At 40.7% G+C, this 12,742-nt stretch overlaps 1 protein-coding gene across 1 annotated transcript in view; it reads left to right on the forward strand.

Annotated features, from left to right (window-relative positions):
• ncam1b (neural cell adhesion molecule 1b) overlaps nt 1-3,293 on the forward strand; it is a gene marked incomplete at its 3' end in the record, with an annotated part of 71,556 nt that extends 68,263 nt beyond the window's left edge. Inside the window, exons 18-19 of the mRNA XM_079246630.1 lie at nt 1,443-1,644; nt 3,173-3,293. Of these exons, the coding sequence (XP_079102756.1) occupies nt 1,443-1,644; nt 3,173-3,293 (323 nt within the window). The remainder of the gene's footprint in view (nt 1-1,442; nt 1,645-3,172) is intronic.
• Between the last annotated feature and the right edge of the window lie 9,449 nt (nt 3,294-12,742).

Below are 12,742 nucleotides of genomic sequence, written 5' to 3' on the forward strand. Positions count from 1 at the left end.
GGACCACGTGATCATGTTCGTCCTGACCTGTGTGCATTTTGGTCTGGGTTGTGCTGTCTCCACCCTCAGCCACTCAGGGCTGTTCATCTGTGACATGCACTGTGGTATCACTCATCTTGTCCCTCATCACTGTTCTCCTGCTATCATAGTTCACACGTGTGGGACTTTGATCATAACAGTACAGGAGAGCTCGCCTTCTCTCTGGCCTGGCTGTCTCTCTAGGTGCTTTCACTCCTTAAAAACAGACTTTATCCACGACAGACGTGTCTCTATTATGGATGACAAAAGGATGTCGCGTTGCTTCAGAGCAGACCAGACCAGACAGACGAATTGAACCAAAGGCAGTGGAAATCCTGCGCCTCCCACTGATTCCCTCTGCTCAGCATTAGCACAGCTAGACAACAGAGAAGAGTGCCAGTTTACAGTGATGAACAATAGAAGAATCAAGCTGAGATTATTATGGTGAAAAAAAAAAAAATAGCACATAGAATCGAGTGAGAGCTGAGTTCTGAACATGGACGTTTACAAAACCACTGTATTATCTTCTTTAATGTCTCACAGAATTATGCAGATGTACTGTAAAGGTTTGCGTCATTAACATTTACATTGTTGAGAAGACAAACGCCTAACTGTAAATGAAATGTTTGTAATGTTTATATTGGGACAGATTGACAAACTGTATGCAGAATTGTTGGAAGGAAACTTATTTTTGTGCAGATTACTAAGACACATGTCTAAACATTCCTCATGCATGTAATGTTTATCAGATGCCATCAGGAATTACAAACTTGTTTTTATACATTTATACAGTAATTGGGGTGCTTCTCTCAGCTGCATTTTAGTACCTAGTCAGCATTGTTTTACTAGTTAATCTGTATTTACAGAGTAAAGTTTCTGTAATATATATAAATATATATAACAAATGATATGTCAGAGAGTTCTGCAGGCTTTCACAATAATTAAAGTGGACTTTGCAATGAATGGGGATGTGGAAAGCTCTTCACGGAATCTAGAAAACTTAATTTTTTTTTTCATTCTGTATCCATAAAATAGCCTGCATGTAACCAGCAACACTGTAAGCTTTGGATTGCTCGTCTTTCTAATACCAAATAAATGGGTTGAATATATATGTGTATAGAAATATGTTTCATCATGTCTCTTCCAGCAACGGCTGCTTTCATAGGAATTCTTCAACATATCTCATAGTTAAATAATTATCTAGTGAAACCTCAGTCTGTACACACATATGACAGTCTTAAAGTCGCCTGAGACTGCTCAAGCGTATCGGTGTACACATAAGCAGGTGAGTTGTAACTGTTTGAAGGTATTTGTGGTAACAGTAGCATAGCAGCACTTTTATTTAGCCATTGCAGTTATTTCTGGAAAAGTGTGTCCCGCTCCAGTTATTCAGCGTGCTCTCTGTGTTGTCTCCTGTTGGGCAGATTTGGGTGATGAGTCTGTGCTCTCCATGGGCATCGTGTTCTGGGCAGGAATCCTTGTAGTAGCGTTTGTCCTCCTGCTGCTGGCTGTGGACGTCACCTGTTACTTTGTCAACAAATGCGGCCTCATCATGTGTCTCTGCGGCAAATCTGTCTCAGGGACAAAGGGGCAGAATTTAGAGGAGGGCAATGCATCCTATGTAACGTGAGTATACAAAAACACAAAAGGCTGATTTCTTTTAGATATTTGATTCTTTTTTTTTCTCAGAAAAACTATTTTAAAAAAATGACTCAGGCATTTATTTTAAGAGGGGGACAGCATACACAAATATTAACTTGTGTAACTTAACTCCACATTAAAAGGAAAGGCTTGCTCCTGCTGACAATCCTGAAGTACATCTCCACATGGAAGGGGTTTTAAAGTCTCCTTTTGCCCTGACACACTTGATGCACATGAATTACACCAGCCAGACAAAGCTAGCAGCTTAGCTGATGATCACTGACACATTTAGCTGCTAAAGGTGCTGCCGCTGGCTCAGTTTTGACTTCTCTGAAGGACACATTTAAGTGAAATTGAAAAACTTGGACAAGATCTGTTTCTCTAGGATGAAAATATGTCCGTTTTTGTTTACAACCTGCAAGGTTTCATTGGACTTTTTGGTAAAGTACTGGATATAACATGAATGGACATGACATGCATGCATTTAGTATGTAAAAATGGATTTAAAGAGATTGATTTGAATATGTAAATAGCTTTTATTCCATGATTGAACAGAAGTGCTGCTATGCTCTGTAACTTTTACAAGTTTTTGTTTTTTGATGTTATAATTGTGCCGGACCCCAGGAAGAATAGCTGTAGCTTGCTACAGCTAATGGGGGACCTAGATAAACTAAACTAAACTAAACTTTTGTACCTCATGCACCCAGGATGGTCTGCAGCTGTGTTTTATCATCTACAAAAACTTCGCTTTTGTTTGTTTTGTGAATTTAATCACAAAGTAATCATCAGTTTCCAATTTTCAAACATCTGAACATGGTGTCCAGAGGAAGAAAGAGAATAAAATCAGAAGGAAACCTTGGACCAATGGTTTTGTTACTATTTTAAAGTAACACAACATAACTTTCTGACCTTAAAACTTTCTTCTTCTGACCTGTTTGATGGCGCACTGACATTAATTACGCTCATTCCAGAGCCGTAATTGCCCTGCAGTATCCTGAGGCTAAAAAAGAACAATTAACACCTTTTTCTGTTCCACATCATCATGTTACAGTGTTATTTGGTTTTATGGCACCGCATCACACGCCAGCATCTGCATATAAGTACCATGGTGTTTAATTCAGCAAAGACACCCGAGAGTGAGATGAGAGAATAGACAAGACAGGCAGATGCCAAATTAGCCAAAGTTTAATAATGGAGCTTTAGTTTGATTCAAGTAGCATAAAATAAGGACACATTGCAAGCTAGTTTAGTCATTGATATCACCAGTATGAGGTCCTCCTATGATGCTGAAGACACGAAGCCCTGTTCTGTAATAATGTTTAAACAAGTAAAACAAGTCTGCTGATTGCTTGATATTTTTGTGCAGATCTTTTTATCCTACACCAGTTTTAAACTCTGGTGGACTGTGAGACAGTTGTGGATGTTTGTTCAAGATAAAGAAATATCAATCAATCAGTTACAAGCATTAAATTTCACCATTTTTTAAAAAAGATTGTTGTCTTTTCTCCTACAGGAAAGATGAGTCCAAAGAGCCGATAGTGGAGGTGAGAAGAGAAGATGAGCACACGGCCAATCATAACGCAGCAGGACCGATAGAACCCAATGAAACGACGCCTCTCACAGAGCCAGAGTGAGTTCAAGCTGACAAACGCCACACAGCCTTTTTATTGCTTAAGTCTCATTAGCTGTTGTGCACTCCACTTTAAAGAATAATTCTATTGTTTAACAGGACTTAATCTGACCTTTGCAGTTTTTTTTTCCACCCAAAGTTGAGGTCATTCTTTAGTGGAGTCCACTGAACCGTGCTGCTTTCCTGTTTCTCCTCCCCGCTAGAGGGATTACTGTACTTTAAGTTTCTTCTGCAGCTTTTGGAAGTTTTCTGTCTCATCTTATGAAGGTTGAAGCAATACCAGTCAAAGACACAGAGGCTTCTTTCCTCTTTAGTGTGGTTAATTCCCAAAGCCATTTGACAACCAGAAAACCATCAGGAGCCTGGAAAAATGAGATAATGCAGTATGAGACTGTCACTGGTACTGTTTAACCCTTAATGGTGGATTTACGTGGTGCTGTAGTGTTGTTTGGAGGAAGGCTGGTGCCTTTGTTTTTTTTTAACTACACGAGTTTGCCTAGTCAGTGTGTACCATGTTGGTGTATGTATGGGATGTGCCCTTTAATGTTCACTCACAGCATGGCACCTTTTTTTCTTCTTTCTTGCTTTTTTTCTCACCAGGCTTAATAACTGCTGTTCTTTTAGTTGCTTCGTCTATGTTTGTGTGAATTTCTAAAGCCAACTAATCCCTCTGCATGCTCTCGTCCGGGCCACCCTTCCTCTGTCACAGTCACCCTGGTGTCTAGTCTGTGTGTCTCTGTTCTCTCCCTGCTCTCTCAGGCCGGTGACTTCTCTGCCACTGGACACCCCCTCCTCCATAGCCACCAACACTGACACAGCCACTGCAACAAATGACCCAGCTCAGGACAGCCCCTCTAGCGAGACCACTACACTAACGTGCAGCCTGTCCACCCCGGCCAATGAACCTTCGCCCACCCCTCTCGCCGCTCCGGCCCCGACCCCAGAGTCAAACATGGCCCCGCCAACTCCAGTCATCTCCTCGACTGCCGTCGAAGCTAAAATGGCCCCGTTACTCGAACAAAGAGGAAGTAACCTCCCAGATGAACAGGAGAAACTAAACACTCCTCCTTGCACCCCTGAGCTGAATCGACCTCAGAAACCTGGAACACCGATACCACCCAAGCGCAGACACTCTCCCAAGCTTGCTGCTCTGAATGCTAAAAGTAGCCCCCCTGTTTCCCCTCTTGCAGTATCTTCCCCTCCTATTCCAGACACCAAGAAACCTGCTCCGAGCCCCCCAGTCACTAAGCCCACCACACAGCCAAACACTGCAGCCTTAAACACAGACCCAGCAGCACAAGCTGCCTCCTGTCCAGCAACTATGGCCCCTCCAAAACCCGAGCCAGATTTGAAACCCTCAGCCCCACATTGCCCTGCGTTCAGTTTTCCTGCCTTCGACACAGATAAACCCACTGATGCTGCTGGAGACAAAAACACGCCCCTTACTGCAGGTAGCTCTCCTTTAGTGACCAGCAGTGCTCCTAGAGAGCTGGATAGTGAAAAGCTCGCTTCTCGAGCCGCAGACGCCCCCACACCTTTACCCGTCACCTCCATATCCTCCGTCTCAAGTGATCTCCTGACACCAGCATCAGTCATGTATGACTTAACAGCTCCAGACGCAGGGCCCAAAAATGCAGATTTACAACTCGAGCTGACAAACAACAAGAGAAGACCCTCCAGACCCCTCTCAGACCTCATTAGCTTAGAGAGCCCACCCGCTGGCCCCTTTCTGCCCAATGGAGACGGAGCAGACCTTCCCCCCTCAGGCCCAGTTGTGGAGGCTTCAGAGACTCTGGCCAAGACCGGTCCTCCTGTCAACGATGAGTACGGCTCCCTCTAGAGGTTTATCTGTGTGTTTGTGTGAGTGTGTGTAACTTGTATGCCCATTCATTCACCACCGCATCTTGCCATTAACCACACAATATATATTATTAATAACCATTACATAATTATATTGTAATGGTAAACTGTGGTAATGACATTGGGTTTTTATTCATGGAATGGTGCAGACAGACGTGACATGTTGGTGCTTGTTTTATTGCTTGTGTGTGACATGTGTTCATTGTGGGGTCTTTACTTTTTAGCATTCACATCAAGCATAGTTGAGCCCTTTTTCCGACATACAGACCATTACAGAAATATTTTACCACAAGCCTCTGTATCTCTTTTATTTCCCCTGTTTTTGGGCCATGCAGAGTTTATTTTAAATCTTACAAAACATTACATTTTTTCAATCAAACTATTCAAAAACAAAGAAAATCCTGCAGACTAGCCTGGGTTAAGCTGTTAATGTGATTTATCTTGTTTCAGATCAGTTCTTATCATTTAGTTTACAGTGTTCATATAATGTTTGAAATTAGTTTGAGCAGTCTGGTTGTTGGCATCACCCTCTATTGGGAGGCTGTTAACATGTTATTAGCTGAAAAAATAAGAAGAAGAAAATTGGTGGATATTTACTCATAAACAGGTGTAGCTGTGGGGTCCGTAATGCTTTGCTTTTTCTGCGCAGAAAGAAGCTGACAGGAAGGCAGAAAGGAACAGAAAAATGTGCTCCAATGCAGTGATTTAGTGGATGTCTGCTCCTACAAATACAAGCGCCACTGGCTCTCAGTAACACTGCGCTGATGCAAACCCTTAAAATACTTTTTCAAAAAAGTTATGTTTTAATTAGACTTGTAGTTTCATCTTCTGTATTTTTATCTTCAAAGATTAAGCGAAATCTCCAGAAAGTGATTCAATCAAAGAGCAGTGTAAACAGGGGCCCTAACTTATCATCTTATGGCTGTTTACTTCTCAGATCGTTTGAAATAGTCAGATTAATAAAAAACAAACAAATGAATCAGAGCACTTATCAGGGGATTGTCTTGTGTGTGCATCACAAGACATTTCCCCTTATAATATCCTTGCAAGTCCGTGTATTGCTCTCCCTGCCATACACCTGATGGCCTTACTGCTGTCTGCTCAACCTGTCTACTCATGTCTGCATAAAGCTGCAAACAAGTGTCTGTAGAAACAATCACTGAAATAGCAAAGTTAAAAGCTCAATGTCTGAAATGGACCTTTAATAATTACAAGATGCTTTGTCTCAAGCTGGAGCTACATGTCTCGAGGGGTTGCCTAAATCCTCACCAAGATGCGAACAGAAGCCCGACGGTGGTGTTTCCTACTCTGCACTGCACAAGAGGAAAACAGCAGCAGCTAGAAACTGATAACTAGAACAGATAGAATCACATAGCAAAGCCAGGGGCTCATTTATTCCTATACCATCATCACTTCGATGCAGAACTAATTAATACACTATATTTACTAAATATTTCCTGTTTAAGAGTAGGAATGGTAGCCGATACTGGATGTGGGTTTATCATTATCTGTTGATCTGACTGTCTTAAAGGTGGTGAAGAAATATGTAAGAAGATGTCGAAACACGGTGTCCTCTTACATATTGGGTGAAGATGTCATGAGAATAAATGGTTACAACTTTGTTCAACTACAGTGTTTGTTTGCTGAGATGTTTTTCTTGACAGATACAGTCACATCTTTCATTTGGACCTTTGCTTTCTTTCCACTGCAGGAAGATTTTTGCTGAGGAGAAAGGCAAACTGGAGGAGGCGGGCTTACCAAACGCCCTGATCACCACAGCACACAACAGTGTGATACAGACAAATCCCACCGAGAACAAAGTATGATGGGCTAGAGGGGAAACCTCGGCCCAACCCAAAACATTTTGGAGCAGCAACAAGAGGGAAACACTGCAGGAGTTATGATTTTCAGTGCCCTTAACAACGTATTCCAAACAACACATGTGACGATCTGTTAGAGCGTGACTGACTGTGCTTTCATTTCTTGTTCCATCCACAAATGTTTGCCACATCTGAGGATTTTAATCGTAAGCTCATAAGAGATTTATTTTATTTTTTAAATTATTTTATTCAACCAGTCAGATGATTTAGAACAACCTTACTTATAGCTATCACTTGGAAAATATATGAAGCTCCTCTTGTGCATAGTTTCAATTGCAGTTTCGCACAACTATTGGATTATTATGAGAAAAATACGTGTATAAAAAAAAAAAAGAAAGAAAGAAAGAAAGTGATTATATATAGAAATTATTTTTCTTATGTTCATGTTCTATTGTGCAAATGTAAAACTGTTCAAATTGTTTTTAAGTTGGTTTTTCTTTGTGGGCTAGTCTCATTAGGTAGTTTGTTCTGCATGTCTGACTTGAAAAGTGGTTGTAAAGTTTTTACAAGGTTTATTGTTTTACTCTGTCTGCAACAGGGATGCTCCATGTCCCACAGACAAGGTCCTGAGCGCAGTGCTAGGATAATAACCATATTTCTAATAGTTAAAAAAAGGGAGGAAAAAAAAGAAGTTAACAGATTAAATCCCAGCCGGCTGCAGGAGGGGGAGAGAGACTGATGGAGATTTCTTCAGCGTGTTGACGGCGCATGACCGGATCAGATTTGGACCACTTTTGAGATCAAATTTAGTCAGTCTGTCACTGCCTTACCACAGTGCTGTTAAAGTATTCGCTAATCAAAGTGTATTTGATTCGATAAAAATTAACATTCACCTTAAGACAAAAAGAATATAAAAGAGAGAAAAAACTACCAGCAGAAATGCTGACTTTCTGCCAAGGGTTAAACTGTGGATCAAGCGAATGTTTTGTGGTCCCAAGCTAGATATACGCCACATATTTGGAGGACGACGACTAGTAATAGTTGGTTGTCTTAATTCCACTTACACTCTGGCTTCATAGTTCGGGTTGTGCTTTGAAATTTAGAAAAAAGTTTTTAAAAAAAAAATACATTTTTGTACTATTTAAAAATGACAACGATTTCTTTTTCCATTCCTGCCTGCAAGCTTGTGCACTGTGCCTGTGTGTCAGTAGATTGTCTCGTCATCAGTTTCTATGATAATCTGCATAGCTCTATTGTGAGGGATTTAGCCTGTTCTTTTCATTTGATGTATTATTAGAACAAAATACAATAAGTGGACTAATGTGGTCATTATAACACGTGTAGTGTATAAAACTGTCCGTCTCTGGTCACAGCACTATATATTTCCAGCTATAGTGAAGAAAGGTGTTTCGAAGCCTTGGCATGAATTCAATCAGTACTTCATAACGTATAACTACAAGGCACACAGACGTGCTGGTGTTTGTATGGGGAAAAACTGTTCTCATATTGATTTAATGGGTCTTACCTACGGGGCTGGTTCTGGCATAATTACTCATGCTTTTTATTTCTCTCCCCCAGTTGTTCTTAAAGTGTTGTGTAATGTGGATTTCTTTTTTAGTTATTGTCTCTTTTTGTATTCAAAATTGCTCACTAAGAGCGACCGCTTGACAGGTTCAGAATAGCAGTGTCAGGAAGCAGAGTGGTCCACCTGAAACACAAGAACACACTTTTTTTTTTTTTTTTTTTTTTTAAGCTTTAGATTACATATTTGTTGTCAGGAAACCTGACTGCAGATTAGAAATGTAAAAGAAGGAAAAACTCTAGCTTCACTCTTCCTTGTACTCCACTTCTCTTACCAGACCACCTTGCTCCGTTGTCTCTGGACCCTCCCTCTTTTTTTTTTTTTTGTTTTTTTGTTTTATCGGGGTTTAGCTCAGAAAATATGTTGTGTACAGTCTGAGTGATAACCCATTTACAAAATAAAAAAATGGTTTCTGAATCTAATTTTGTCCTGGCCTATTTTGTCATTAAATTAATTTCCTTCATTTCCTCCGCGCTCTCGAGCTGATCCCCAGCATGCAGTGACGCATTTTGGACAGCAGAGGGTAGTAAAAGACTTCTTTCGTTTTGGGATCCACACACACACACGCGCGCGCGTCTGATGCTGGATTTTCGCCATGTCATGGACACGGGCTTATTTACAAAGAGGTTACAGTACATGCAGGTTATGTTTGGGCTGGAAACTCCGCGGACTTTTTGTTCAGTTAGATGCGGCGCAAATAAACACGTGTTTAATGACGCATGTTTGTGTGGGAGCGAACTCAATACTTCCAGGCTAGGATGACCACAAACTATGTCTCAGTGGGGGCTTGATATTTTCAGCTGTTGCATTCCTGCCCTCAGTACCTCTGGTGTGATATAAACCCGTGTTGTGTCAACAGATTGTCAACAACCACACTGGTTTGGTCTGGCATCCAGTTTCACTCAAACATATCCCTCTTACCTCATTTCATTTATTCTATTTTTCTGTTTTCCTCTAACAGGACTGCACTACTGTTTAGCCCCACTGAATTAACCAGGGCTGCCTCTTATTTCAGGTCAAAGAGCAGCTTCTGTAACCTCTCAGTAGTTCAGATGTCCTGTAGATGTCTGATTGCAGCTTGGATGGAGGGACGAGCTTTCAGATCCGTGACGCGTCCCTGGTGGTCAAGTCAGCAGAGGAGACATGAGGAGACACAGGAAGTTGGGCAGCTGAACTTCATAGTTAAACCAGTCAGGAAATAAGTAAACTAAAATATAGCAACAATATAAAGAAAATAATTTTTGTGTAGAGCTGACGATGATGATGAAAAAAAAGCTTTTGGATGTGATTTTAACTGAACTTTAACCAATCAACTTTGTTCATAAAGCACATTTTAATAACAGAGTGCTGCAGATCAAAAGTCGACTACGTCACTAAATGACATTAAAATAAATGATGATCAGATTAAAATAATGAAACAAGCAAAACGAGTTAAAAATAAATCAGTAATAAAAATGGACCGAATAAAGTACCTGATGAAGAACAAGGCATAGAGGACCACACAATTCAAACAGTGTTAAAAGCCAAAGAATAAAAGGGGGTCTTTAGAGGAGACTTAAAACATTCCACCGTGGGGGCAGGTCGGACACGGAGAGGCAGAGCAATCCAGAGTCTAGAGAAGGCCCTGTCCCCTCTGGTTTTAAGTCTCGTCTTAGGCACCACAAGCTGTGACTGGCCCTCAGACTTCAAAGCGTGCGCTGGAGTATAAATTTAGAAGCATTCGGTGACATATAATGATATACAAACAAACAACAAGCTCTTACCTTTAAAGTCTCTAAATGTTCAGTGTTGAAATACTTGGTAGATAACATGTTGAAAACAATGTTTCTGAACCATGAAGCCATCTCTAAATGTTCTGGTTTAATTGCACCTTGTACTCAAACTGTTCACATTTTGACATCACCAGACTGAGACAATACAACGTTCACATTGCATGTTGTGAAATACCGACCGCTGTTCTTATCTTTTATGTTTCAATACATCGTTTGAGGTGGAGGAAATATCACTACATGACTTCATCAGTTTTCTACAGTCATAATTGTTGCTTATAAATCCTGTTTGTATCTGGAGGGAGAATGCAATGAATTTAATAGACAATGAAGGGTTTGTGGTTTCCTTATGTGCACATATAACAAGCACACCAGGACAACAACAGTCATCTACCACTACAAGTCTTTTATTCAAAGCCATCAAATTCTGCTGGGATGGTCCAACTTGGGGCCCATTTAGCCAGCCCACATGGGTTCCCCATGTGTTAAATTAGCTCACTTAACCCACCTACATCCCTATGGGGCTCATGCAGGCAGTCCACATGGGCTTCACATATGGGACCCATGTAACTGAAACCCCATGGGACCAGCTCAGTTCAAGCCCAGGCACACTTGGTACCTATAGCCCAAGTTGAACCTTTTGGAGCCTCGCATGGACATGCTGGCTGGGATATGGGGCCTATATGAGATCTGTGCTACTCAGCAAGTTGACCCCCAGTTGAAACCCAGTCAGAACCAACCTGAAACTAATATGGGCAAACACATGTAAGGCCATGTAGACAAATCCACTATGGACCCTTATCGGCAGCTCAAGTTTAACCCTTACAGGGCCAACATAGGTAAGCTGGAATAGATTAACACTGCTGGGCCTGAGGCAGGGTCAAGTCATACTCCAAGAAGGCTTCTGCCAGCTCTGATGCCCTCCCCCAACCTGCGAGGCAAAATTCTACACATAAACAAGATACTCTGACAGTATCACATCAAGAATGTGATCTTTTGGTGTGTCTTTGGAAACATCCATCCTCTGCAAAAAGAATAAGTCAACATGACAGTTCTTGACAAATGAAGAGAATAAACACATGTAGAACATAAAAATAATACCATCAAATGTGGTTTGGTGAATATCAGATCTATGCCGTCAAAGTATGTTAGTCAATGACCTGATTGGTGATCATCATATTGATTGATCCATGTTGTCTTAAACAAACTTGCTCCAGCAGGATGATTATGTTAGTATCTACTCAGCGTAATTATTTAAATTCCCATGTTACTAGTGCTAGAGGCTGAGAAGGAGCTGTGGCACTTGTCTGCCAATCGGAGCTACTGATCAGTATCAGGCATAATTCTTTGAAAAAACGGACAACATCAGTTTCACCCCAAAAATAAAAATCATAGAAGCCACTTCTGCAAGCAGTAGTGTATCGTCCATCTTGACCTTTCTCAGTTTCTGACTCATTTATCACATTTCTTACTGAGCTTAGTGCTAAATACTAAATCTCTTATACGGTGCGACTTTAACATTCACGTTGCTAATAAAAATGACTTAAATATTGCCTTCAATTATATATTATTTTAACTGGCTGTTAAGAAACTGTCCTCATACCTACATATTCTCATACTCATACTCTTCATCTTGTTCACGTGCGATATTAATAGTGAAGAACTAACATTTTTTTCCTCATAACCCTGTTTTGTTCTGATCATTTCTTAATAACTTTTCGGTTTACTTGACTACATAATAGCTGAGAAGAAATTCCCTTATAGTTTGTCAGATAATGTTGTTACCAAATTTAAAAAAAATACATTTCAGCGTTTTTTTTTTTTTACGGTGCTGTGCGTCAATATGACAGACAGCAACCTTCTGAGCTTTACTCTGACACTGGTAGATCAGCTTGTTGACAGAACGTGTGCAACACCAGACTTGTTCCTCTGAAAGAAGATAACCAGTCAGAAGAAGCAGGATCTTCAGTTCATTTCACAGCTATGAGTTTTGAAACAAACACCAAAAAGATTTGAAAGGCAATGGCATTCACCTGGTCAAGAAGAATTTCACTGAGCCTGGAAAGAAGCTTTAATAATATTAAAGAAAGCGCTGCATATGGAACAGCCAATTATTCATCATCAGAAGAAGAACCGTCCCAGGTTTCTTTTCGCCCGGCTGACTGAGAGTCATTGTGACATCGAGCCTTTAACTCTCAACTGTGATGACTTCATGAGTTTCCTTATAAACAAAGTTGTTTCTATTAGAGCGAAAATCCATGATATCCTTCCTAGTCGATGTCTCGTACAGCAGCTTTAGAGACTTCATAAAAAACCTGATTTATGTTTCTGTCCTGTCCAGCTCCTGTAAAACCAGACAAATAGCTTCATCTTCACCATTAACTTGTATTTCAGTTCCCACCCCACCCAATCTGTTCAAGGA

The sequence above is a fragment of the Telmatherina bonti genome (genome assembly GCF_933228915.1).
Source record: "Telmatherina bonti genome assembly, chromosome: 9".
Lineage (NCBI taxonomy): Eukaryota > Metazoa > Chordata > Actinopteri > Atheriniformes > Telmatherinidae > Telmatherina > Telmatherina bonti.